Raw genomic sequence first — 27,395 nt, forward strand, 5'->3', positions numbered from 1 at the left:
TTAACAAGACAAAATCTGTAAAGCCTGACTTTTCTATTAGATTAGTCTTCATCTGATAAATCTTTTGAATTTGAGTTACTTTCTCTCTGCTTAAGTGAGCTCCTTATTCAAGCAAAAAGGAAAAAAACTCGCAGTACCAGAGAGAGGTGTGTAGTGCAGGTGGAAGAGAAGAGATCTTATTTTACTGAGTTTGAAAAGGTTGTTTCCCCTAGAGCTCTCTGGGTAATTCTGTCAGTTGTGTCTGCTTTTCTCCTTCCTTCCCAAGATTGTACAAAGGGGAAGTTTGAATTTAAGGATAAAGAGATTTTGTAGTTGAGATGTGATACTGCTTTTTGCAACTCTGCAATGAGAATCTGTCAAACACTTATTCCTCTTCAGAAATCATCAAGCTTCCCGATCCTGCCCCCTGCTGTTTTGTTACCAATATTTCTGTCATTTCTGTGTTGTCCAGGTCTGGTTTGCATGGATGGTGTTAAATATGGAGTCAATATTTGAAGAAGATTCACAGCTTCGCAGAGTTGTGGAGGGGGAACTGGTTATCAATGCTTTAACTCCTGATCAAGCTTTGAAGGTGAGAGAACTGCTCATCCCTTTTTATTAAGTAGAGAGAACTGCTGGAGAAAAGTGTTCCCTTGTATCATTTATTTTTTCTCTTATGTACTACTTTCTTACCAGGATAAATGCATAAATAATGCTTTACCTGGCTGTGCAGGAAAAAATATTCTGTAGGGAAATTTTCTTATACATTTTGTGCATATCTGAGTTTCTTTACATTTAAAAGCTACCATGGAAATACCTGATTTTACTATATCAGTATTTACAGAAAACTAATTTGTGTCTTTGCATCATTTTCTGAGTCATCTAAATGCCTTACAACCTTCAGTGGATTTATTCTATACTCCTGATATAGGGAGTACTTATTTTTCAGGTGGAAAAATGTGGCTGTATTTCAAACAGATGATTTCTCAGATGACCTGAGTTGTGCAAAGAGTGGCCTTTACTTTTCTCTGTTTTCTGAATTTTTTTCCAAGGCTTTCAAAAGTATTTAGGTCTCTCCTTTTACAAGGCGTTTAATCAGCTGTACTTCAGGCCACATTGCAGAATTTTCCAGCTTCTTGCCCAAATTCAGTTAGAAATTCTGGAGTGAAGCAAGTGGAAACCAAAGCTGTCCATTCTCAAAGTGTGCCTTTTGGCCCATCCTTCATCTCAGCTATTTCAGTGTGTTTCAGTGAAGGAGGCTCTGTGAAAATAGGTTTGCTTGCCTGTGTCAAGTACAAGTCTTGCATCCTTGGAGCTGGTCTGGAGAACACTTGCTTTTTGGCTTGTTTTGTCTTGATTAAGCTGGAAAACAAAAGGAGTGTGTGGAAAAGGATGCCAGAGGTCTGGTGTAGGGAGTGTCAGGGTCTGCTCCCAGTCCTGGGAATTCAGAAAAGTCTCCCATTCCCTTGCTTCAGGCCCAGTCCAGGGGAACTTGGAGTGGAACTGTTTAACAATTTAGTGGGTCTGTGTTGTTGCTAAAATAGGATGCTGCTACTTATAAGTTGCTTTTTTTTTCTGCTTTTGCTTCTATGTTCTTTCTTGACATTAGTTATACTTTGCATTTCAAATTTTCACTAGTGCTGTATCAAATGTAATCTGGAAAAAGTTAGAAGTAGCATGCTGGAGATCTAAACTGGGGACATCTATTTCTGTGAGGAAGAACAGTAATTAACTGTAATTAACACCAGTGGCCCATATGTTGGCCTTGTGTCAGAGCATTCATGCTGGGGTTTTGTAGGCATCAGAGGTGTAGAGCATAGCTGTGAGATGGGCAGCTCATCCTTCAAGGCCTGTAACAGATGTGTGACTGCTTCCAAAGTTTTCTCTGCTGTAATTACCAAGTGTTCATGCTGTGTTAATCTGCTCAGTTAACCTGTGTCAGCCTGTCACAGCACCACACTTGTCTGGAAATGTTGTTTCTGCAGAAAGCCCAGACCCAGCTGAAGCTGCCCATCGTCCCTTCCCTTCAGAGGCTCATGATTTACCGCTGGGCTCACCAGGCCCTTGCCACCCCTGCAGGTCACCCTCTCATGCCACTGATCTGGCAGAAATTCTTCCTCCTGTACCTTCACCGACCAGGACCACAGTATGGGTGAGTCTGCCCTGCTCCAGCAGATTAGTAAGCATTAATTAAGTGCACAGCAAGTGAGAGTCAGTGCATTACACTGACTGCTCCTGAAAGCAGTGGGTACCAGCAGCTTCTCTGGTGAGCCAATTTATCTGCAGAGATGCTGATTGAACATTTGCAAGAAGACTTAGTTATGCTTTTTTGTTCATTTTTAGATTACCTGTAGATGGCTGTATTGGAAGACGCTTTTTTCAGAGCACAGCTCATGTTAACTTGCTAAATGAGATGAAGCAGCGGCTGACAGAGGTGGCAGACTTCCACCACGCTGCCAGTAAAGCACTGAGAGTGGAGAGTCCTGAGGGCAGTGACAAGTCACCAGAGAAGGCTGGCTGCTCACCTGTTTACCTGACTTCACCTGAGCTGCATAAGGAACTCGTCAGGTAAAAAAAGCCTGCCCAGTTCCAGGTTAATCAACACAACTGCCTAAGTAACTGCTACTATAGCACAGTTGTAGCTGTGTGAGAAATGGAGGGTTGTGACCCTAGATGTACTGCAGGCACTTACTGAAAGCATAAAATCATAGAAGCATTCAGGCTGAAAAAGCCTTCCAAGATCATCAAGTCCAGCACTGTCAAGGCCACCACTAAACTATGTCCTCAAGTACATAGCTGGGCTCAGATCCATTCCTCTGTTTGCATAACTTGTTTAGTTTGAGAGGGGGCTGGTTTTACTACTAAAAATAAAACATTGTTGATAGGTTTGTCACTCCCTTTAGGGGAAAAGCTTTGCTTTTTAATGAATGGTAGCCCCATGCTGGCAAAATATTTGTTATTTAGGCATATCTGCTACTCGTATTTACAAATGTAAAACTTATATATATGTATGTATAAATGTAAAAGGTTGCTTGGTGTGCATATGTTTGCCACAGACCAGGGCCTAAATTTAAGTCTGAGTAAGATTACTGCATCAGGAAATTTACTGTGGACTTCAGCACATGGTTCAGTGCAGTTTGTTTGGTTGGCAGCCTGAAGGTGAGCTCTGACAAGTATTTTCTATGCCACCTGAGAAATGGTAAATCTGCTTACCAAAACTTTGCCACAGGATTCCCTTTTTGTCTTGGAGTAGGCTAAGGAGAGGGACACAGTGAATGCTCACTTTTGGTAGGGATGGTAGCTCCTAAGAGATATCTATACCTCATGTCCACTAAACCAGAGGAAGGTTGTGAATATTGTGAGGAAATAGTTGAAAGGATTATTTGAAATAATTCGAAAAGGGTCCCTTGTTTGGGGATCTTAGGCGTTTGGACTCTGAGCTGCTGCTCAGTGCTCCCCTCAGCATTCAGTAGGTACTGTACAAACAAACAGGGGAGATCATAAATCCCACTTGGTTGTCTTTGAAAAATAATCCAGAGATGCTCACTGGGTGAACTAGATTAATATTTTCAGTCTTTCCTTTCAAATAGGTTCCCCACTCCAACAGAAAACCAGACTGCTCTACGCCCAAATAAATCTTATACTCAGGAAGTTTAATGACCTGTCTAGGTTCCTAGACAGGAGGGAAATTATTGGTAGGGGTTATAAGGGCTGATGGTTGGAATTGGTCTACTTCCATTTTTTCACCAGTGACACTGATGAAGGAAGCAGGAGTTTGCTAGTGATATTTAATACCATAGTGTGAAGATTTAATGGCATTCTAGTGCTTCCTTGTCAGGAAGGCTTGGATGGTGTGGTTGTGGAAATGGTAGCAGTCAGTGGACTGATGTCAGCTGAAGAAAAAGGTGTATTTATGTTAAAGTTTTAACAAAGGAGGAAATAAGAACGAACTAGCCATGGAAAGAAATTAAAAGATGTGGCTTAACTCAGGCATGACTTTTTTTGAAAGGCACTGCAGAGAGATGGTGGAGTGAGAAGCCAAAACTTGCTCATGTGTACTCTATTTATTCCTTTGGTCTTTTGAAAGGGATTGTGGTGATACTTTTTGATATAAGAGACTATTCCAGTCCTGGGTCTTATACTAGTTTGCATAAATATTTTCCTTTTCAGAATTTGTCCTCTTACTCTTTCATTGCTTCCCATCATATTTTTCTAAGTACCTTCTTTCCACTACTGGTTTTCAACTTGACAGTAAATGAGTGAAAAAGCACTGGAAATGTCTTTTTTTTTAGCCATGTCACCTTGTAGCATTATTTGTTGCCTTAATTCTAACCTTAGAACAATCAAATTCACACTGATTTTTTTTCCCTTTTTTTTTTTTCTTTTTTTTTTGCCCCTCAGGCTTTGTAATGTTTTAATTTTGTGGTTGGAAGAAGAAAGTTTCCAGAAAGGAGATACATACATTCCCTCTTTACCAAAGCAGTATGATGCACATAGACTTGCTAAAGTCATGCAGAATCAACAGGTGGGTTACTAATAACACTGGCAGTCTGAAATCTAAGGTGCACTTGCCAAAATGAGTCTTTGAAATTAGTGAGAGAATTGTGTTACTGATACACATACAGCATGTATGATACCTTCATAGCTCTAACCTTTTCCTAAAATCCTGTACAATTCCAAACTGCCTTCCTTTATGTTTGAAAGAGGACTCATGTAGATTCCTTGCATATCTGTAATTTCTTGCAACACAATCCTTTTTCTGTACAGCTCTGTGATTATTTTCATGTTCTAAGTTAGTATTAGATGATTATTTAAGTTGCAACTTTAAATAACAAAAGTCTGGATGCCAAAAACCTGCTTGTGTTGGTAGTCTGTAAAATGTCAGCTTCAAATATAAATTAGTGAGTGTGATTATTCTATTCTTCAAGCCTAAAAACTTAGTATAAACAAAATCCTGCAAGAGGAGAGATTTTGGAAGGGCATTTCCTTAGGTGACTGCTGGAAATGCAGCCTGCTTTAGCCTGGCTGCAGTTAATCATGCCATGATATTTTTGACTGTCTTGGTCTCTTATATTCCCTTTTAAGAGCAGATTTTTAATAATCTGTCTTTCCCTTTGTCTCTTATGTGTTAGAAATTATACCATGTGTTGGGTTTCATCTCTAAGTGTCACAAATGCTTTTCAGTAGATATGTGTGTATGATATTTGTAATAAAAATAGTTCAGTGTTTTTCTTCAGCTTAGATTTTTTGCCTTGAATAATACATCTCCTATGACTTAAAACTGCAGGTTATATTTTTTATGTACTTACTTTAGTTCCCCAGCTACTGGGATGGGTGGACAGCACATGGTGCTGACCAAAACGGGATGATAATTTAATTCTTTTGTGCTCCAGGATCTGTGGATGGAGTATGTCAATGTGGAACTCATTCACCACGAGTTTCAGGAAGCACTGAACCATTGGCTGCAGGTTCAGCTTGAATCACATGCAACCTGTCCTTCTTCAGGGGAAACAGATTTCACCAACCCTTTGTCAGGTAAGAGATAAAAATACCATTGAGGAAACTGCACCTTGAAGAGTTACTGGGATGTCAAAGCCCTTGTTTCCTTAGGAGCTGGAAGATGCCTGCCAATAAAGATGTTCATATGGTTTGTTTCCTGTCAGTACAATATTTTCCATGAAGTTGTCATGGTTTTCTCATAAAATTTTGGAGTGAGAGGCTAACATTAATGCTTTTTGGCTTCAAGCTTGCTGTGTCAAAGAGCACAGCTAAGCTGTCATGAGCGAGCTCCCCAAAAGTTCCTCTGCACAGAGTGTGCTCCAGGCATTTTCCCAAAATTTAGAGAGAGACAGGTACAAGCAAAGGTAAAACCAACTGCATCTGAAAACATACTGTCTCTGGGATTTTATTTAGTTTAGTTTAGTTTATTTGTTCGATTTCGTTTTGTGTTGTGTTTCCCCAGAATTTTGGCATGGACAAAGGGTTGTTCTAGCACAGAAGGGGTGATGGTCTTAGCTGGTACATTAAGGATGTGGTAAGGAGATTGGATTTGGGGCTGATCCAAAGAAGAGGAAGGAGTGAGGGAATAGAAGGGAGCTGGAATAGAGTCATAGGTGAATTTACACTGTTTGGACAAAGAAACTTGAATGGAAATGAGCAGGAGGAGAGGGCTGACCCAGAGAGACTCTGCTCCAAAAAGGAATTGACACTGACAAGACTAGAGGTGAGGATGAGTTGTAGGGAAAGGAAGACGAATTTTGCTTAGAATTTTGTCTGGGTGCCTGTGTCAGATGAGTAAAATAAATGGAGTGACAGGAAGACTGGAAGATAGGAGTGTTTGGGGAAAACCAGCAGGTCTTTTGATCCTAACCTTTGTGTGATGGAAGAGCTGGTCATGAAAATTAGCTGTGTGGAATAAAGTTTGACAAAACCAAGATCAGTTGTGTGATTTTTTTTTTGTTGTTGTTTTTTTAATGGAGAAACCTGAGAAATATTTGTCTGCAGTTAAAAATGCTTCATGCAGAAAAATTAATGTTTTTGTTCACTTTTTCCTAAACTTTTCTTATTGACCAAGCTTGCTTCTGCCTTTTTCAAATTCTTTTGTAGCCAAAATGAGGATCTTGAATAATTTGAAGAAGCTTGATACTCCCAAGCCCCCTCTGCCTCTGCAGACAATGAGAGCTCCTGTGCCAGTGATTTCCTCTGCCACTCTCGTCAGCCAGAAGGACGCGATCCAGCTCATGCGCAAGGACCTGAACATCTTGCAGCAGCACGCCAAGTGAGTCATGTCTGTGCCCCTTGTGCCTCACCAGTGTGTCCAGCAGTGCCTTAAAATCATCGTGGAGTCACAGAATGGCCTGGGCTGGGAGGCACCTTAAAGCTCATCCAGTGCCACCTCCTGCCATGGCAGGGACACCTTCCACTGTTCCAGGCTGCTCCAAACCCTGTCCAGCCTGGCCTTGGACACTGCCAGGGATCCACAGCTTCTCTGGGCACCCTGTGCCAAGGCCTCCCCAGCCTCACAGGGAACAATTCCTTCCTAAAAATGCAGCCTCATATGCAGTGTTAGCACAAGGCTGTCAGTACTTGATTTCTGCTTCTTGCCCCTTTTTTCTTCTCTTCACATTATTATTCTACTTCTTCAACTGATGTAAGAGTGCACAACCCTTATCTTATGTCTGAGACTACATCAGATGGCATCTAACTTACTTTCTTATTTGGCATATTTCCTGAAATAAAGCCTCCTTTTAGGCTAGGTTTGTAGACAATGAGTTATTTAACCCTTTTGCACTAATGTAGTAGTTGCAATATGAAGCACCCAGGAGAGAAATCAGATTTCTGGTTCTGCTAGCTTTGTGAATGAAAGGGACTTTCTGTTTTTAATGTTCCAACTCAGATAATCCAGCTGAATTGTTTTCAATAACAACTGGTCAATCTATAGCTGTTCTTACTGAATGTAGTAATTTAATAACAATAGTATTAACCAGAACAAAAACTACTAAGCCCATGAGAGGCTGTGTCTAAACAATTCCAGTATCAATTTTAGGTGGGTTCTCTTTTCTCTCTTTTTGGTTTTTTTTCATTTTGACTGAATTGTCACCTTCCAGCTTGCTTTTTTTTTTTTTTTTTTTTTTTGTCTGGTGGAAAATTGCATTTCCTACTGAGATTATTCTGTTTAGCTTCCTTCCAGGTTGTCATGTCAAGCAATTCAAAAGAACTCACACATACTTGAGTAGTTTTGCTTTTATGAACCTGTTTTTTTATTTCTTTGAAGTACTATTACTTTGAAGTTTTAGCTCAATTTCATTTAATAACCTTTTATGTTTTCCAGGAAAGTGTCATGAGTCTTTGTACAGCACAGTAAATTGAAGTCACGTCTTTTACAAATTCTTAGCATTGCCGTTTTCAGGAAATATTTTGGTAATTTTATTAATAACTGCCTTTCAGAACTGCAGCTCTCTGGGAGTCTCAGCATGTTGCTCTGAACAGTGAGATCCTGGACACAGTGCCTAAGCTGTATGTCAACAGGGAGGAGCAGATCACCCTCCACCTGCAGTGCCGGGGAACTTCAAATAAAGAGTGCCAGGGAGCAGCTCAGCTCACCATCCAGGTTAGAGGCATGGCATCACCTCTGTTTTGGGGCTTTTGAACACAGAGGATGAGTGTGAAATGGCTCAATTATTACAGAAGTGGTAGCATTTAACCAGTTAAATCCACATGCATATTAGTGATCTGAAACACCTCATGTGTAATGCTCAAAAGGAGAAGCAGATCAACAGCTGAAGAATAAGCTGTTGCATAATTTGTTATGCTCGTGGCATCCATTCTGAACTACTTCCCAGCGTATGGATGTGGGAATTTACTTGCTCATAGGAGTAGAAACTTGAAAATGTTTATGGAAATACTCCCATGATGCTTAGTAAATTAATTTTTTGATTCCCTCTAAGTTTCAGTCCCTGTGGATTAAAAGCCTTAAGATAAAAGACATGAATTCTATTAGTGTGTGTGATAATTAATTAGGAACTTGACCAAGGATGTGTACTTGGGCATGATGTACTAAATCTGATCAAAGCTCTCAGGAGGAAAGCCATTCAAATTCAGAGTTCTCTGACTGGACTCTGCTTTGTTTTTAGAAATAGCTGCAACATGGAAGAGTTTTAGCAAAACCATGTTAGTTCTGAAATGAATGTGTGTCTTTCTGTCATTTAGTTTGAAGGGAAGCACAAAAATGAAGCAGTGAGCCAGCAGCTTCATGCTTTGCATAAAGAAGTGAGACAGCTGCAGGCAGAAGCCATGAAGCCACCTTCCCTGGGTGTTGTGGAAGCAGCTGTACACGTGGAGAATTTCATAACGTAGGTTGCTCGGATGCTTCTCTGGGCAGTGGTGTTTGGGTTTCCATTTTGGTATATATGAGTTAAAATGTGGAACCTGTTTGTGTGTTTTTGCTTGTGCTCATCGGCTTGGGCCAACAGAGCTGGAATCCTGAGACCTCTGTGTTTGTGACAGTAATTCTTGTTATCAGAGGGTCACTCAGGCTCAGCAGGGCACACAGTATTGTGCTCTACTTCTGTTTATTGTTTTCTACTTTTTTTATTGTACTGTGCATTATAATAGCCCTCCTAATGCTGTAAAAAGGGCACTGAGCAATGACAAGGATGCTGTGCTAAACTTCAGGAAGTTCAGGCAAACTTGTACCACAACTATCTCAGCTATAGGCTAAATTGCATGATTTGAGTATGACTCTCAGTGGGATTTCCTCTTTCTAGTGCAGAACATAAATCTTTAAAATAGTGCTACAATTTGAAATAGTTATTCAGTAGGTGAAACAAAATGGTGCAGTGGAAGCAGGCTAGATAATACCACTTTTCTGGGGGAGCTGTGAATAAAATGGGATCATCCAAGACCCTCTTGAAGACCTTTTATGGTTCATCCCAGAGGTCCACCTTTGCAACTTCATCCTCAGTCTTCCAGATTTCTCCTGGGATTCTCTTAGTGTAACTGGTTTGCTGTAGAGTGTAATGATTGTAAAAGTAAAAGGATTTATGTACTACTTCTCTTGTTCATTCTTGATCATTAATCTGAAAAATTCTGTGGATGAGCTAGTTCTTGGGATTTATGTCTGTGAAATTACATCTTCTTCACCTGTTTTAATTCAGACTTAGTGAAGACAGGGATTTGATCTCAATGAAACATTTACTTGGCAATACACAAGACAAGACTGATTCTGTTTTAATTCTTTTATTGTTGAGCCTGTGAAATAAAATGGGGTAGCTTTTCTTGCAATACAAAGGCAGTTGAGAATGCCATCAGAATATAAGGAGTACATGATGAAAGGGAGAAATAATCCATTGGAACTATGCTTCAGAAATCTTTCAGTGTTCACTTTCTGAGACTTTTTAAGGTTTGGACGTATCCATTTCAGGCAGCAAAATTACATAAGTTAAATCTGTGACTTTTCAGTCAGAATATGAGAAGATGGGATACTCAGTGAGTATCACAAGTACTCATCTCTAGACTATATGTTGCCAGGAAGCCTTTTTTTATTGTCACAGATTATTCTCTATATGTAAATTTAATTTGTCTTTTAAATTTGATATTTTTAGGGCCCTGATAAATATCTACAAGGTGCAGCCTATGCCTGCAATCAAGAAAGTTGGAATTGGTTTGTTTTTCACATTGGTAGAATATGTGTGTGATGAAACTCAACGTAATCCTCCCACAAGACAGTTCTTCACATCCTGCATTGAGATTCTGGGCCAAGTGAGTTTATTTCTTGAATATGAAAATATTTTCTTAATTTTTAAAATTTGATTTTTGATGCTTATTCTTACTGCAGTTTCACTGCTGTTAGTGAGGGGAGGAGGTCCTAAACATGTTCAGAAGCCTAAAAGTTAATTTCAATTCCAAAAGTTAATTTCTATCCCATTTTTTTTTCGACTAACTGTGTAATATACATAGCCCTTAGGAGAGATAAAACTTGCATTTAAGCAAAATAAAAACTGTTGCTCTGAGGTGCCTCTGTTTAGTGTTAATAAATTATCATTGTGTTAGTTAAATGCTGGAGTTTTGGGCAGGTAAACTAAGGTTTGGATACTTTCAGTTCATTAAAGTGTTTCAGCACAGACTTAGTTTTTACTTGTTTTCTGGTTGATGCACATCTCGTTAATCTCTGTATTTGGATACATTTCTTTTAGAGCCTTCCAATGTTCTCATATAGTGAGTTATATCAGAATTTTGCTGATGGAGAAGTGCTTGGTGGTGGTGGTGGTGGTAATGTTTGCTGTGTTTGTGCTCTGCTTTGGGTCCAGATACTTTTATCTTGGATGGAGCTGATTTCCCTGTGCAGCTGTCCTTGAGCACCTCTAACAGCTGAAGTGCTGAGAAGTTCTTCACAGCTGTAGTTTTGTTAAATTTTTCCTATTATCAAGCAAGGCGGGTGAAATCAGGATTAATTTTCTAACGCTATTCCATCAGAAAAAGATGGTATTTCTAGGTGTTTTTAGACAATGTATGTTACCACAAATGCTGGTCTAAAGCAAGCTAGGAAGGTGTGTTTGTTTTATGATATATCTTGTGGAATAACAGCTTTTAGTTGATGTTAATCTTATAATCTCAGTCTTTTGTTTTGAGAAAAACTTCCCTTTTTATAAAAGGACCAAAACTGTGGGTGCCTCAACAACAAGCTTAAGAGGTGTATTTTACAGTTGACTGATATTTGGCTGTTATTTTTCCCACCATTCCCACTTTTCTCAGGTGTTCATCAGTGGGACCAAATCAGAGTGCAAGCGTCTGCTCCAGACCATCCTGCAGAACCGGAGGCTCTGTACTCTCCTTTCTCCTTACTTCACTCCTGTTGCCTCTCCCAGTGAATTTGTGACTTTATATGAAAAAGTCGTGGCCTTTCTGAGTGAGGATAACAGCGATGTTGTCTTCATGCTGCTGACAAAGGTGAAGTCTGGTCTGTGGGTGTTCTTTTCCTAAAGACCCTGTCCTTAAGCTAAAGAGGAAAGAGATGCAAATCTGGTACTTTAAAATAGCATTGACGTGTTCTGTAGAGCTGTGTCAGTCATACTGAATAGTAAGTGTTGCATTTTAGTTCAAGAGAGGCTGGAGTCACAAGCAAATAGCATAAGTAACCTTTTCCAGCCCAGATAGTATCAGTATGTGTTTCCCAGGGCTTACTGCTGAAATTTAGACCATCTCTCAATGATTTCTGCCTGGTATCTCTACAAAGACATTCATCACAATAGCCAGTCAATGCTGGATATGTAACAATCAAAACACAATTTCTGATAGTGTCTGCATTTTCCAGCTCTGTTTGGCACCCATGTCCTTCCTGTCTTAAAACAGATTGAGGTAACAGCAAGTGGTTTGCACATCTCCTGTTACTCATACTGCCAGTGGAGAAATAAGGGTAACACTTGACCTTTGATATTGCTCTGATCCTTCTCTTTAGTTACAGGGAAACAGCTGGGAGCAGGAAGCAGCCTGTCCTGGGCAGGACTCTGAGCTGACCATGGTGGCAGTGGTCGCTATTGTCCCCACTGACCAAGGCCCATCCTGACGCTCAAGGGCCTATGAAAGCTCTGCTCTACCACCTGAAAATGTTTGGGCTGTGTCTGGGTTTCCACACAAGTTTAATGCTTGTGTGGAAACTCAGACATGTCTTTATTAATCTGAGCCCCTCTGCCAAGGGCTGTTTCACAGATCTAGAGACTTCTGCACTGTGCTACATGATAGCCTTTGAAGAGTGAGGTTTGGAGTTAGGGCTAATGAGATGCAAATTCATGAGCTTTTTCTTAAATACATAAAAATGTCATGATTTAATTTCACTGGTGACTTCTCCCTCCTCCTAAAGGTGTTGTGTCTGTTGAACCCCCTGCTTACAAACGCTCCCTGTGCTCTGTTGTAGTTTGACATCACACAGTGGTTGAGCGTGGCCAAGCCGCCTCTCTCGGAGCGCACCCAGCTCCTGGAGTCCATTCACTTGGCTCTCAATGCATGTGGCATGGAACCTGAAGAAGATATTTTGATGCCATTTAATATCTTCTGCAAGCATTGGACTAACCTCCTCCAGTATCAGTTCCCTGACCACTACAGTGATTTCTTAAGGTTGTTTGTGCAAAGTGAGTATCTGAGGTGATGCATCCTAAGCCTTTGTGCAGAACCCTTCTGGCTTAAAAATATGAACTCTGTGCAGTAAACTGCAGAGTGATTTACACTTCGCTAGGTTTCTACCTAGGGCATTTTTATGTGCCTTTTGACAAATTGTAGCTCTTCTGTGGTCAAGGCACACACATCAGTGACAAGAGATTTTTCAGCCCATGTAACAGGGGAAGGGTGGAGGAGAGTCTTCTGTTAATGGAAGCACCTATTAATGGTTATGCCATGGTCTGTAATGCAGAACCCTTGTTTTTGATTACCCTTCAATATCAGGCAGAGAGCTGGAATTATGAAGATGTGTAACTGACACTGAAATCTGCTGAAAATGTCCTGGTTGACATTTGATGCCACCCATATTCTGATGCCCCCCCTCAAATGAGAACAGAAGTGCTTCTGTTTGTCAAACCGTATCTGCTGAGGCAGCCACTGTCTCTTAATGTGTATTTGCAGCCAGGAATGTACAAAGTGCCTGGAAAGCTGTCTAAGAAGAGAAACATGTAGATGCCAAAAGGAAATGTTGATTACATTTGCAAACTCGAGATATCTCTCACCCTTAACTTGGGGCTTTCAAACTCCCACGTTACCTATTTTTTCATGTAGCAGGGAGCTCTAATTTCAACCTTTCTTGACTTGTTTGGAGAAAGGGACTAACATCTTTCTGGTCTTCACAAATGCATTCCCTTCTTTCTCCTAAGGTTCATCAGAGCAGCTTCTAAGCCCTGACTGTTGGAAGGCATCACTTCAAGCTTTGGGGTGTGATTCAGCAGTGACTGAGCAGGGCAGTTCCAAGAAAAGTGATTCTGCTGAAGGTCCTGTGGTGAGGGATGCTGCAAACACTCTCCTCTCCACAGAACAGGTGAGTGCCTCTTGAGTTGATATATGTTTTTTAGGTGAAACAGGTGCCCTCCAGTGACAGATAACACTGCTGTGCAACCTTTCTGCAGCTGATTGATAGCTTCCTTCTTTTTACAGGTCAGAGAGACAATAGAGTGGCTTTCTACATCCTTCTGCAAACTCCGACTGGCCTCTGTGGACTTCAGGACTTTTGGCCTGTTTTCAAAATGGACTCCTTATGTGCCTGTAGTGAACACATTCCTGGAATATCTCATTAAACGACTGATTGACACTGAAGTTGCTAATTTAGCCCAAGAGCCTGTTGGCAGTAGCAGAATTTTAGCAGGTATTTCTCTTTAAATGCAAATTGCGTAAGAACAGACACCTGATTTCTCTAATTCCCTCTGTTACAGGCCAGTTAAATATACAGTAAAATTTCCTTACTTTGCATTTGTGCAATAATGGTAATATTAAAATGCAGATGGGAAATGTTGCTGCTACTTCATGACCATGTAGGATTTGATGCTTTATAATCTGAGAGGAAGCTTTTTTATATTTGAGCTTTCTTCAAAATTATTTACGAGGCAATTGTACTTTCTTCAAGAAAAATAGTCTTTTGCACTGATCAGAGGTTTGGAAAGAGACACTATTGAATTTCATCATGTATAATTTAGATCTGGAGAAAGTTAGCTTTTCTTTTAATTTTTAATTAATTTTAATTTAAATTTTAGTTAACACATTTTAATATGCGCAGATTTAAAGTGTGATCATCATTGCTCCCACAATCTCTGGTGTGTAAAGTTATACTAATAAAATGTCTTAACAATGCAAAATGCTTATGATGGTTGTTAAAACAGCCCTGTTGTTAACTGGAGTAAGCATATTGTATTTTAAATTTTTATTTGGCCAGAAAGGTTTTGATTGAATGGTTGGACTGAATGATCTTAGAGGCCTTTTCCAGTCTTGATTATTCTATAATTCTGTGAATGTTAGAGTGAGAAAAGGATATTCTATGCAAATTTTAAAAAGTGTAGTATGTTCACTGTTTTTGATTTGAAGGAGAAAAGCAGCTTGTTTTGTTTCCTTTTAGCATTGCAGTCCTTGTATTCAGTCATTGCTGGACTCTTTAAACCATGGATATTGGTCTTGGAGAAAGAAGATGCAAGGTATATATTACATTTAATTTAAATTAATTTTTGCTAAGGTAGAGACTTTAGTTCTCTAAGAATGGCTTTCATTATTACCTGGTTTTTAATAATTTGTGACTGTCTTGACTTCCATTTAAATAGTTCTCACTTTGTAATTTCCTTAATAATTACAGAAGTAATTCATGAGCTACATCAAATTTTCCAAGGTTTGGATAGAATAATTATTTTAGATATGAAAAAGATCGTGTAATAATATGAACAGAGCTTGTTTATTTGAAGGATTTCACTCAGTTTTAAAACCACGGAAACTTGAATTTCAGATTCCCTTTTTTAGCATCTGTAATATCTATAACACCTGTTTAAAAAAAAAGAAAAGCCAAAACAAATATAACCCCCAATACCAGGGGTATATAAAGACACTTCAGGTTAAATGGATGCTGTGAAGATCTATTGCCTTGTGTCTGTCTTCACAAAAAAAGTTAGTTATGTTACTGTGCATTCAAATTTTGCTTTCTTTCAAAATTAAAAGCTTTTGGAGTTGTGAGTGCACCTTCAGCACTGAAGCTGGAAGTTGTCTGCAGCTGGTGGTGTCATAATGTCATTGAAAAACTCTGTTCTTTCAATTCCACTATGATATATCAAACAAGTAATTTCTGCTTACTCAGTGGATCTTCATTGTGATAGTGAACTGTGCAGCTCTTCTAAGGAAGAAGAGAGGAGTCCCAAAAAACTGAAACTGGGGGGACTGCTGATACCTGTACTTCCCTGCTTAGAGTATTTAAATTGCAAATGTTTCAGCTCAGCTACCTGAACACTGAAATTTGTGTTGCGCTTCTTTTCAGTAGCCAACCCTGCTACCCTTGGTTGGAGAGTGACACTCCTGTAGCCTCCACTGTGGTCTGTCTGTTTGCAGATTGCATCAAACTTTTGCATGAGAGCTTCAAAGGTGAGCATAAAATCCTAAGCCTCCCCACTTGTTGATTTGGAGAAAAATCAAAACAACAACTAAAGTTTAATCTGCATTTTTTTTCTTTGAGTGTATTTTAGTGTAATTTGCAACCTTTCCATCTTCAAAAATAGATTTTCTTCTGAAATCGAGTTTTATCTGAATTTTTTTCTGTTATTAATTTGGCTATCTTCTTTGATTCTAGAAAAGCTGTTGCCAAGTCACCATGGGGCTCTCTGGTTACACCTAATGCATTACTGTGAGTGTTGCACAGCCCCCAAAATGCCAGAGTTTATTCTCTATTCTTTCCACACTGAGTTCAGAAGGCTTCCATGGAAGGAAATGCATCCAGACCAGATGCTTATGGAAGAGTTCTTTAAGGTGAGTTTGTGGCATCTGTTGAATGAAGTTCATAGTCAGTGGTGCCCTTGAAGATAGCTGGAGAGCAGGACACAGTTGTTTTACCAAGCAGGCTTTTCAAGCTTGTTTGTAGCATTCACAGCTGCTCCATTTAAGATGGATTTTTGTGAAGGAGTGTTTTTCAGTCTTAACAAAGTTGTGGGGAGCTGTACAGCTCCCTCTTTGTTGAACTGCCAGAATGTCTCATTTATTGCATGTGTATCTAATGATTTTCATTAGATTTAATATATTTTGCTATTCCCATGTTGTTCTCACTTCCAAGTCAACTGAGACAAGGAAGAGGTGCAAGAGGGGGAAATGATGGAGAAAAGACATTTGTCTATTCCTCTGCTGACCTAAAATGCTGCTGTAGATTTACAGTTGGCTAGGGAACTGGAAAGTATAAAAGTTCTTACATCTTATTTTACACACCCTTTCCCCTTTCTCCTTCCTAGATCGAAAGAGGCAGCCCCAAGAGTTGTTTCTTGTTCTTGGGTTATGTTTTATGTGAAGTAAACTGGGTCAGTGTCCTCTCTGATGCCTGGAATCCCAACCCTCACCCTCAGACTCATGGCATGATTGTCTGTTTGCTGTACATGATGGTCCTGTTGGCAAAGGAGGAACAACTTATAGGAGAAGAGGTAATTTTTTGTGACAGTTCATGCCCATCTCTTAAAAATAATCCTTTACTAGAAAGGAGACGAGATGTGGCTAAATCTCATTCATTATTTCTGGGAGACTCTTCAGGTGTCTTGATCATTTTCAGGAAGTCCCATTTCACATCAGCCAGCTTTCTTGCACTTGCAGTATCCTCTGCTCTCCATTTCCTCTGAGGCATTACAAGATGCTGCACCAAGATGTCACCAGCAGGCTTTGACCATCACTGTATTTCGGTTTAGGAAAATTACCAGAGTTTACGTGCTTTGACCTGAATATGTTTCCTTATCAGAAGCTTCTTAAGAAGATAGCTGTTTGCACATGGTGTGAGTCAGCCTCAGGAATTCCCTCCTTCCCTCCAGCAGTGTGTTAAACTGACACACTATCAGGAGATTTTTGCCTCTCAGAGCACTCCTGTGACACCTTGATCTAAATCTCAAACTTTCTCAGCCCTGTGTTCCAGGGCATGAGCAACCTGAGGAGTACTTGTTGTACCAGTGTCACATTCCTGAAGAATTAGTGTAATTTAGGTTAGTTCCAGATTATCACCACAATTCCTGTGTTTGTTCATTCTAAAACCTGTAGAAAACATAAGATAGGATATAGAATATTCTGAGTTGGAAATAATCTTCCAGCCCAGCTCCTGTCCCTGCACATTCACCCCAACAATCCCCCCCGTGCATCCCTGGAACAGTGTCCAAACTCTCCTGGAGCTCTGGCAGCCTCGGGGCCGTGCCCATTCCCTGGGGAGCCTGGGCAGTGCCCAGCACCCTCTGGGGGAAAAACCTTTCCCTGATATCCAGTCTAAACTTCTGACACAACCCCATGCCAGTTGGTGTTCCTCTGTGTCCAGGGCGCTCTTTTTCACTGCAGATGTTTAAGAATAGATGGGAGCTGCTCATAGACAGAGAGACTTTTACATCTGCTGACTTGCACTGCCTGTGTGAGCTGTGGAGCTGCTGTGCTGTTCAGGGTGGTATTTATGAGAATAAGCACATGAGGAGTTCCCCAGGCTGGTGGATGATTCACTAAATGGAAAATTGAGGGACATTGCTTCTCCTATGCACTTACATTAATGTAATCTTAAAAGTAATATTTTAATGCCTCTTTTAAACCTGTACTGAAGTGACTTTAACTTGAAGGGTCTCCATATCTTTCTAGCTGTTTTTATGTGTTTACATGTTGAATTTTAACATTTTTCACAGACTTTTGTACTTGGTTAGAGCTGCTGCAACAGTTCTGCAAATGCTACAGATAAAATACATGTGTTAGCTTACTGCTTGAGTAAGGAATTGCTTTTCAGACAGACTTCCTAAGGTCATCTATTTCTGTGGGTTTTCTGTTCCATCTCCTTCAAATTCTGAAGCCAGAACTTCTTTCCAATATTGAGTACTGTGAGTATGAATTGAAAACTGCAAAGAGGTGTAGCTTAAACTCGTGTCTTTAAATCTTCAGGAATCTCCACTCATAAATCTTCTCGGACAGACCAGCTCCCTTCCTTGGCAGCTTGTGGGCATTTCATCTTACGAAAGCATCATCAGCTACTGCAACAGCCACTACCCTCCCTCTGTTATCCTTGCTAAGGATGCTGGAGCTGAACTCATTGTGAAGCTCCTGAAAATCTCAGCAGGCTTTGGGGCATCTTCAGATGGTCACATCCACCTTGTGAGTTGAACTAGTTTTGGAGCATCTCCATGCTGTTCTTGGCTTTTGTGAAGTTCTGCTTGTGTGTATTATGGAACATGGAAAGAGTTCTGGATGTGATTTTTCTTTTTTTTCTTTTTTCCTAATTGATTTTGGTTTTGTTTGACAGGATGCCACACTGAAGTGCCGAGCGTACATTCGCCAGGTGGTTCAGTTCCTCAGCACCTTGGAACAAAGTGGAAAGATAACCCTTGCAGTTTTGGAACAAGAAATGGCCAAGTTGCTAGATGATGTAGTCATCTTTAATCCCCCAGGTTTGTGTTGTGGAAATGGCAAATTACTTTAAAGCTGTCAAAATCCTTTATTTTGCGTTGTGGATTGATGAACATCTGTGACAATTTAATTATTTGCATTACTTTCAAGTCTCCCTCGTGGTGCTTTGGTGATGTGTACATAGGTGGTATATTAGCACAAAGTAAAAATATGAATCTTGCCCTAAAGAGCTGTCAAGAGTGACAGAACCAATACTAGAAACAGGGGTTATGTTTGTGAGTAAAACTGGCTGATATATAGGAGCTTTAGTGATTCATTTGTTTGTCATCTGCTGGTTTGGGTTTTTTTCTAATTTTTTTTTCTTGTCATTTAACTCTTTTTTTTAAAGAGAAGAATGGCACAAATCCATTCTCCTGATTCTGAGGGATTAGGAGTAATGGGTTCAAACTGAAAGTGGGGAAAATTATGTTAGGGAAGAAATTCTTACTGTGAGGGTGGTGAGACACTGGCACAGGTTGCCCAGGTAAGCTGGGGATGCCTCAGCCCTGGCAGTGCTCCAGGCCACATTGGGTGACCTGATCTAGTGGAAGTGTCCCTGTCTCTGACAAGAGGACTAGAATGGTATTTAAGGTCCCTCCCAGCCCTTAATATTCTACGATTCTGTGACTCAGAAATGGTTCTAAATTGTAAACCCAGGAGAACTTGGCAGTGTTGAAGTCAAAGAGGTGTACTGGTGTACCCTAGTGGTATAATTTGTCCAGACACCCAGGATTGTGTGGGGAGATTACCTAGATCTCATTTTTAGTGCTGGTACTGTCTTGAGGGTCCTCTGTCCAGCTGTGAGTTCAGGTGAAATCTGTGTCTCGCTGTACTCCACAGAAATGCTTGTAAGAGGTTGTGTGTCTTCCTGCCCATGGGTGTGTAACAAGGAAGAGGCTTTTCCCAGAAAGTGTCCAGTGGTGGGGCTGAATCTGGGTCCCAGTGTCTCTTCCCTGAAAGGTTTCTCTGTTTTGTGACTTGCAGACATGGATCTGCAGACGCGCCACCTGTCCCTCAGCAGCCTGTTCATGGAGACGCTGATGATGCTCAACACCTCCAGCATCACCACGGCCGAGTCTCTGCGGGGCAGCCTGCGCAGGTGGATCGACAGCAGGGTGCAGGGGCTGCTGGCCATGCCCCTCCTCACAGCTGCCTGCCACAGCCTGGCCTCCGTGCGCCACATGGCCGAGACCACCGAGGCCTGCATCACCTCCTACTTCAGTGGTGGTAGGAGCTTGACTCTGTTTCACAGCCTCTGGTCGCTCTGGGATGCCACTGAGCACAAATCTTCTGAGTTATGGACTGGTTTGGGTTGGGAGGGTCATTAAAGATCACCTTGTTCCAACCCCTCTGCCATGGGGAAATGGCTTCACGCTGTCACAAAGGTGACGGGATATGAGAGACAAAATTCTTCCCTTTCAGGGTGATGAGGCCCTGGCACGGGTTTTCCAGAGAAGCTGTGGCTTCTCCTTCCGTGGAAATGTCTAAGGCCAGGCTGGATGGGGATTGTGGACAGTGGAAGGTGTCCCTGGCCATGGCAGGGGATGGTAGAAGATGGTCTTTTATGTCCCTTTCAACCCAAGCCATTCTGGGATTCTGTGATTGTGGTTTGGGTCTTACAGCTGCTCTGATTGTGTGTTTTCTTAATATCCATACCCATCTCTCTGAAAACTGATTTGTTCTTTGTAGTGTTGCCATTTTTGCAACTAAAGTAGAGGACTTTATAAAAAAAAAATCACCCCAAGAGAACGCAAGACATTTTTCCAGTTCTCTAGTGTTCTGTCAGCTAATTTAAGAAAAAAATACTCAGGTTTGGTAGAACTCTGAAAGTGTGGAATGAATGATTTTTTTTCTTTCTTTTCTTCTTTTTTCTGTTTACATAATCCTTGTGCAGCTACATTTTTATTTCTTTCACTGTGTGGAAGATTTCAGTACACCTGAGGGAAATACTTCTAATTCCATTTTAGTCCTGGCTGACTGCTGGGAAAATACCTCACCTTGACCTCAAGGAGGTGCCCTGTGATAAGGGAATTTTTCTGTTCTCTCCATAAGAGTTGCATGATGTGCTGATTACCTGAAAAACAGCTGAGCCAGCCCAGATTCTCTTAATTAGTAGTCCTGATTCTTGGATTTTACCAAGTGCTGCTTTCTCACATGCTTTTTGTTCTTTCCTTCTGCTTTCTTCAAAGATTCCCCTCATCACCAGGAGTTGGGCTGGGGCCCTATACTTGCTTCCCTCCAAGTTCCTGAGCTAACCATGGAAGAATTCCTGCAGGAGTGCCTGTCTTTAGGAAGTTACTTGACCCTCTATGTCTACCTGCTGCAATGCCTGAACACTGACCAAACCCTTACCAATGAAATGAAAATTCTGCTGACCATCAGCAAATGGCTGGAGCAAGTGTACCCCAGGTATGAAACCTGAAACTTCTGAACTTTTATTATTATGCCTGGACTTTTACTATTATTATTTAGATTAAAGTTTGTTAAGAGTTGTATAGCTGGTATAATTAGGTGGCCCTGGTTAATTAAGTTAATTTCAACAGAGTGCTGGATGACACGACCTGTCCTTCTGTATCTACTAATACAGGGTCTGTCCTTCTGCAGTGCCAACAGAAAGTAGCTGTGGTGGTTAAATGGAAGAAGGAATTTAATCTTCTAGAAAAGTCATTTTTCAGTCAGACAGTCTTGGTTTCAATGACAGCCCAGATTTGTACTCTGTAAAAATGACTCGAAGCAAGCCCTGAATCATTCTGGGTTCCACTTCCCAGCGTGTCCACAAGGTGGAATGAGTTATGTGCTAAGTATTTAGTCTGGCACACTGAGAGAACTGGTGTTGAAAGCTGCTGGATGGAGACTGTGCAGCAGCTCTGAACCAAATCTGGAGCCAGTGGATCTGATGGGTCAATGGCCTATATTACTGTAAAACATCTTAGATAACTGGGTTTTGAGGAGAAAGGATGCATAACTTTGGGGTCAAAATAAAAATATTTAATGTGTGTAACAACTGTAGTTAGAGTTGCTGCTGAAATTGCCAGGATTTAGCAAACCTGATTATTATTTTTCTATGTTAATGTTGATAATATTAATATTTTCTGTAAAAGAACAGTTTGGGAAAATGTATGTTCCCACTGTTTCTTGAAATTCAAAAAATACCTTCACTGTGGTAGGTACTGTAGTAATTTCATTGCCAAGGTTATGAAGGAGATAGCAAAGCCACCATATAAAGCAGATTAAACCTTGCTGTAAACATCAGATCTGAGATTGCCTGCAATGGGAAACGACTGGGAGGAGTAATGTGAGGACAGTCTGATGCAGGAAACTCGTGCTGGTGCTTTATGTGGAAAATCTGAGCTTGTTAACTTAAACTGCCAACTGTTTGGGGAAAGATTAAAAATAGCATAGGGAGAACTTCACTTTGGACTTTACTCAACAAAAAGCTTCAGTGTTTCCTTTTCTCAAGGATCATATTAAATATCTAAATTGTTGTGGTAACAACATCCAGTGCTTCCTGAAGTGTTTTATTGGTAAGTGAAGAAAAGAACAAAGGAGTAGAGATACAGCTACATTCCTTTTGTGCCAAGTCTTAGGCAAGTTTAAATCCACTTATGACTGCAGTATCATTTATTTCCAGTTGTAAAGCTTAAAAGGAAGCACTGTTCTTTGTCCTGTTACAGGCCCTTAAAACTGCTAGCTGGTGGATCAAATCCATAACAGTAGCAGTCACTGCAGTGTAATAATGGGTGGGGTAGTATAGTTATGCTGTACTCGTGATAAAATTAGTGTTATCAATTAACAAGCTGAATTCTTCATGGACCTAATGAGGAGGGAAATAAATTCTTAACCTATTCATATGACTCTTTAATTTTTATTTTCTCTTACGTTTTTCTTTAAATTTTACCTAAAGCTCAGCAAAGGAAGAGGCAAAGCTGTTCCTGTGGTGGCATAAAGCCATGCAGTTATCCTTGGTGCAGCTGGAGCAAGATGACCCCATTCTGATTGAATCTGTCCTCCGGACCCTGCTGTCCATCCAGGGCCGGCAGAGCCAGCTGGCTGAAGAGAGACTCACTTCTGGAATACTTGGTGCTATTGGGTTAGGCAGGAGGTCTCCTTTGTCACCCAGGTGAGGGCTGAGGCTGTGTTGGATTAAGTGGTTTGAGTCATGGCGTTAAACAAACTGCAGCCTGGGTGCAGAATGCCAGTCTGGGTCCAGCACAGTGTTAAAAGATGATCAGAGTCCACATTGCCCCCAGATCTATAATGTTCCTTGAGCCTGTCACAGAAATAGCACAGTGAGTGTGTTAGTCAGATTAAGAAACAAGTATGAACCTCTACAAAGGTTGTGGTGAAACAAGAGAGAAAATGCAGTTCTAAACCTGAATTAAGAGTCCAACTCAAGCAAAGTTTGTATGCAGACTGTTTGTTAGAAGAAGGTACTTCCACCTGATCTTTAGAAAACTACTTCAGTTGACTTCTCAAGATTTTGTATATAAACAGATACATTGCAATTTCTGTCCTAACCTTGAGGTATCTTAAACATTAAGAGATGGACAAAGGAGCATGTGCTTGCTTGTTATTGACTTCACCTTCTAAACAGAGACACCAAGTTTGTCAGGTGTCAAAATATAGTTCACTCTGGAAAGAATGCTGAGAAAAGAGCCCCATAAATGTTTGTGGAATAACAATTCAACCCTGCACCTGAACGTAACTTTGTGTTTATAAAGCCCTTCTGAGATGCAGTACTGTTCAAATTGCCCTGAATTCTTGGTGTCATTCAAGTAATTCCCTTAATTTGGGTGATAGAAATGTTTTACATTTGTCACCTGAGGGGTATTTCAGATGCAAGGTGAGGAGTATTTCAGCTAGGCTTAAAACAGATTCAGTATTTCCCATCAAGGTATTATATTATCTTCTAGTATATGTTGTGTCCTATTGTGTGTATACTCAGAGAAGCTGGGATCCCCTCCCACCCCTGGAAGTGTTCCAGGTTGGATGAGGCTTGGAGCAGCTTGGTCTTGTGGAAGGTATCCCTGCAAGAGATACCTCGTGGGCAGATCTTAACACTTTATCTGCTGTTGAGCCTTGCAGATCTGGTGTCACCCTGCCCCTCTGTTCTGTCCCCGTGCAGGTTCCGGGTGGTTGCCCGCAGTTTGTCCGCCTTCCTCCTGGTGCAGATCCCTGCAGAGGGCCAGGTGCGCCTCAAGGCCGGCTCAGAGCCCAGGCTGTCCCAGAAGGCTCAGCAGGTGAGGTGTGCCCATCTCTGGCTGCTTTGGCATGCCCCCTCTGCATGCTTGTTTAGCTTTTCGGGTGAGCTTTGTAAAAGTTGCTGCAAGCATTTCTTCAAGGTAAATCCTGCTCTCACCTTGTTGCTAAAGTTTGTGTTTGACTCTGTCCTGAAGTACCCTGGGTAAAACTTTATGCAGTGTTCTGCCTTAATATGAAGGCACCATTTCTGAATCTTACACATTTAAAATGGGCTGATTAACTTATGTCTGTAAAGCCTGACTTCGGAAAGTTTGGAGCGTAGCAGGTAGAAGGAATTTAAAACAAACAGGAAAAAACAGTGCTGCTGTGCTTTGCACTGCTTTTCGGTGATAAAGCAGGGCTACTTTATTCACACTGACATTTATTTATGTGAGGTCAGGGCTTAAAAGCCCTGTGACAAATAAACATTCCCCCTTTAGCATGTGCACTGACCGTGGTGTTCTCTCAGTAAGTGCTTGAGGAGAGGAAGGGGGAGTTGGTTAGAAACCAAAGCAAAGTAGCTTGGTACAGCTTATTTCTCTAAAAAAAGAACAAAACTTGTTCAGAAATATTTTCTGCATTTGCCCTTGCTTCCTGCCAACATAGACTTACCTATATATAATTTTTAACTTGACAGTTAATATCTAGCTTTAATACTATTAATGGGAGCAAAACAATACCTTTATGAAAGTCAATATATTCATAAGAACAACCTGAAGTGAAGATTTTAGTGTGTTGCAGCTTATAGTTTGACATAATTTCTGTGATACCATCTATTGAGTTAATGAAGTAGATATTTGACAATATTTGGGTTACAGAATCCTAGGAAGTATTAATAGGACTTTAAACAGTTAATAGTTTTTGTGTTGATCTTGGAGAGAGAGCAGCTTGGAAAATACAAGTTGACTTGAAACATTATTATGGGATGTTAGTTTGCTACTGTTTTTTGGGGTTCTGTAGTAGGTGAGGATCCTTTAGGGGAATTGTGGAGATAGTATTGTGTTATAGGCCAAAATTCACTAAACTAACAGAACTTTCCCTTTTCCCTGTAGGCACTGAGTGCTCTCGAAGCCATGTCATCCAACAAACAATACATGGATTACCAAGAGCAGCTCTCCCAGGCCTCTGTGTTCATCAAGCACCCTGAGCACTGCCTTCAGGATGGCAATAACCTCCTGTCCCTCCTGGTGAACACACTGTACCCAGAAGTGCATTTTTTGGACAGCATTCGGTAGCAGTGCTGGTGGTGGCTTTGGTTTACAAACAGTGTCCTTATTGCACAAATTACAGTAATTTCATGATTACAAGCCACACCTGATTATAAACTGCACTTCCAGGTGTCGACAACGTTTTGTTCTTTGTCCATATATAAGCCGCACCAGATTATAAGCCGCGCTTTTGTTCGCAGCAACTTTCACAAAGTTGCCAATTAGTAACAGAATCGTGGGAATGCGGGGTTTACTGGCTCGGCTTGGGGCCGTGTGGGCTTGGCCTGGCTCCTCTCCCCCACCGGGGAGCTGCCCCAGCCTGGCACAGCTCCCCCCTCCCCTGCCAGGGAGCTACCCCAGCCCGGCTTGGCCCCCACGCTGCTGCCAGGGAATGGTCCTGGCCCGGCTCAGCCCCCCTGCCACCGCTGGGAAGTGTCCCCGGCCTGGCTCCCTGCTGCCAGCCCTGACCCCGCTCCCCTATGGCCGCCGGGGGCGGCCCTGGCCCTGCTCGGGGCAGGGCGGGCTTGGCTTGGCTCGGGGCTGCTGCGTGCTCGCGTTTCCGGTTGGCAAATTTCTGAACTTTTTTTCATATATTGGCCACTCCAGAATACAAGCCGCACTTCCAAGTTCAGACCAAAACTTTAGTCAAAATGGTGCGGCTTATAATCGTGAAATTACTGTTCAGAGTTCCATTTTAATTAAGTCAGACCTGTGAATAAGAACTGCACACTGTCAAGTTTTCTCCACTTCAAGGTTTTATTGCTTTCCTCTTGATTTTTAGGCCTGTGGAACCACTTAATGGTTTGCATTTTGGTTTTGGTTTTGTTTGTTTGTTTTTGGCTTTTTTTTTTTGACTGAAAGCACTTGATTATCTTCTGTGTGTGGTGCCCTTTGGAGAGAAGGGTGCCTGGGGATAGGTGTAAAAATCACAGCACAGCTCTTCTTGTAGTGTCTGCTTGGTGCCTTTTTTTATTTTACATTGTGTCATCACTCAGGCTAGTTCAAAAGTGAGCGGAGGATTGTGTGTAAAAGAGGTTTGACTTTCTTAACCAGGATACCTCTGAGTCTTACCTGATGAGTGTGTGTCTAACAATTTTTGTGAAATCTCTGTATTTGAAAGGATGGTATTTTAAATCTTGACTTTTTTGCTATCCCAGAGAAATCCGTAGTTTAGAGGCATGCCTACAATCTTTATCCACTTCTGTAAATACCAACAAAAATGGGTACTAAGAAAATTTTTTTTCATGTTTTCTAAATATTAGTGTGTCTGCATCTGTATTGCTTGATTAAATGCAAGTACAGTAATTTCACGACCATAAGGCACACCGGAGTATAAGGCGCACCTCCGGGAGTCGGCAAATTTTGCAACTTTGTACATTATATAAGGCGCACTTTTTTTTTGCTGATGCAACAAAGTAATGAAATAGTAACGGAATCCCACGATCGTGGAGTTTACTGGCAGGCGCTCAAATTAGAAACATTTTTCATAGATTGGCGTAGCCTTTAAACGCAGCCCCAGGAGCCCTCTTTGTGCTGTGAGCGCCGGCACTCCCGCCCGCCCCCGGCACCGACTGGCGCAACGCAGCGGATCCGCGGGGCCATTCCCCATCACAGCTCTGGTGCCGCCTGTCCCTCGTGGCTCTGCAGTGCCGTGGTGCCACCTCCCCCTTGCAGCACAGGGCTGCCGTGGCTCAGGGGGGCACAGGGCTCCTGTGGCCTTGGGGCTGCTGCGGCTCGCACTTCCCTGTTGGCAAATTTCTGAACTTTGTCCACATATAAGGCGCACCGGAGTATAAGGCGCACCTCAGGGAGTCGGCAAATTTCGCAACTTTGTACATTATATAAGGTACACTTTTTTTTTGCAGCGAGGATCTGTGCTGAGCACAACAAAGTAACAATTTAGTAACGGAATCCCGTGATCGTGGAGTTTACTGGCAGGTGCTCAAATTAGAAACATTTTTCATAGATTGGCGTAGCCTTTAAATATAGCCCAAGGTGCCCTCTCCGTGCCGTGGGCCCTGGCACTCCTGCCTGCCCTTGCCACCAGCTGGCACGGCTCAGCGCCGGGGCTGCCGCGGCTCGCGCTTCCCTGTTGGCAAATTTCTGAACTTTGTCCATATATAAGGCGCACCGGCTTATAGGGCGCACTTTTGGGTTCGGACCAAAATTTTAGTCAAAAGGGTGCGCCTTATAGTTGTGAAATTACTGTAACTTGTAACCAAGTTCAAGGGGATTTAAATCCAGAGATGTATTTTCTGGATCTCCAGTGTCTGAGAGGGGAACAGTCAGCTATGATCATATTAAATAGAATTCCTTAATTCTTAAGTCTGGTTGTTTAGGAAATGTTTGGCAACCACCACTTAA

The 27,395-nt window shown here is 41.5% G+C and overlaps 1 protein-coding gene across 1 annotated transcript in view; it reads left to right on the top strand.

Annotated features, from left to right (window-relative positions):
- Positions 1 to 25,178, top strand: part of EPG5 (ectopic P-granules autophagy protein 5 homolog) — a 63,815-nt gene extending 38,637 nt beyond the window's left edge. Inside the window, exons 21-44 of the mRNA XM_033085658.1 lie at positions 452 to 571; positions 1,965 to 2,131; positions 2,323 to 2,547; positions 4,381 to 4,504; positions 5,373 to 5,514; positions 6,586 to 6,757; positions 7,927 to 8,089; positions 8,689 to 8,831; positions 10,083 to 10,239; positions 11,233 to 11,427; positions 12,392 to 12,605; positions 13,338 to 13,498; positions 13,615 to 13,822; positions 14,567 to 14,642; positions 15,467 to 15,570; positions 15,776 to 15,951; positions 16,425 to 16,610; positions 18,082 to 18,291; positions 18,440 to 18,584; positions 19,567 to 19,809; positions 20,772 to 20,991; positions 22,487 to 22,702; positions 23,708 to 23,822; positions 24,876 to 25,178. Coding sequence (XP_032941549.1) covers positions 452 to 571; positions 1,965 to 2,131; positions 2,323 to 2,547; positions 4,381 to 4,504; positions 5,373 to 5,514; positions 6,586 to 6,757; positions 7,927 to 8,089; positions 8,689 to 8,831; positions 10,083 to 10,239; positions 11,233 to 11,427; positions 12,392 to 12,605; positions 13,338 to 13,498; positions 13,615 to 13,822; positions 14,567 to 14,642; positions 15,467 to 15,570; positions 15,776 to 15,951; positions 16,425 to 16,610; positions 18,082 to 18,291; positions 18,440 to 18,584; positions 19,567 to 19,809; positions 20,772 to 20,991; positions 22,487 to 22,702; positions 23,708 to 23,822; positions 24,876 to 25,058 — 4,065 coding nt within the window. The 3' untranslated portion in view covers positions 25,059 to 25,178. The remainder of the gene's footprint in view (positions 1 to 451; positions 572 to 1,964; positions 2,132 to 2,322; positions 2,548 to 4,380; positions 4,505 to 5,372; positions 5,515 to 6,585; positions 6,758 to 7,926; positions 8,090 to 8,688; positions 8,832 to 10,082; positions 10,240 to 11,232; positions 11,428 to 12,391; positions 12,606 to 13,337; positions 13,499 to 13,614; positions 13,823 to 14,566; positions 14,643 to 15,466; positions 15,571 to 15,775; positions 15,952 to 16,424; positions 16,611 to 18,081; positions 18,292 to 18,439; positions 18,585 to 19,566; positions 19,810 to 20,771; positions 20,992 to 22,486; positions 22,703 to 23,707; positions 23,823 to 24,875) is intronic.
- The last annotated feature ends 2,217 nt before the right edge of the window (positions 25,179 to 27,395 follow it).

The sequence above is a fragment of the Catharus ustulatus genome, chromosome Z, assembly GCF_009819885.2.
Source record: "Catharus ustulatus isolate bCatUst1 chromosome Z, bCatUst1.pri.v2, whole genome shotgun sequence".
NCBI lineage: Eukaryota > Metazoa > Chordata > Aves > Passeriformes > Turdidae > Catharus > Catharus ustulatus.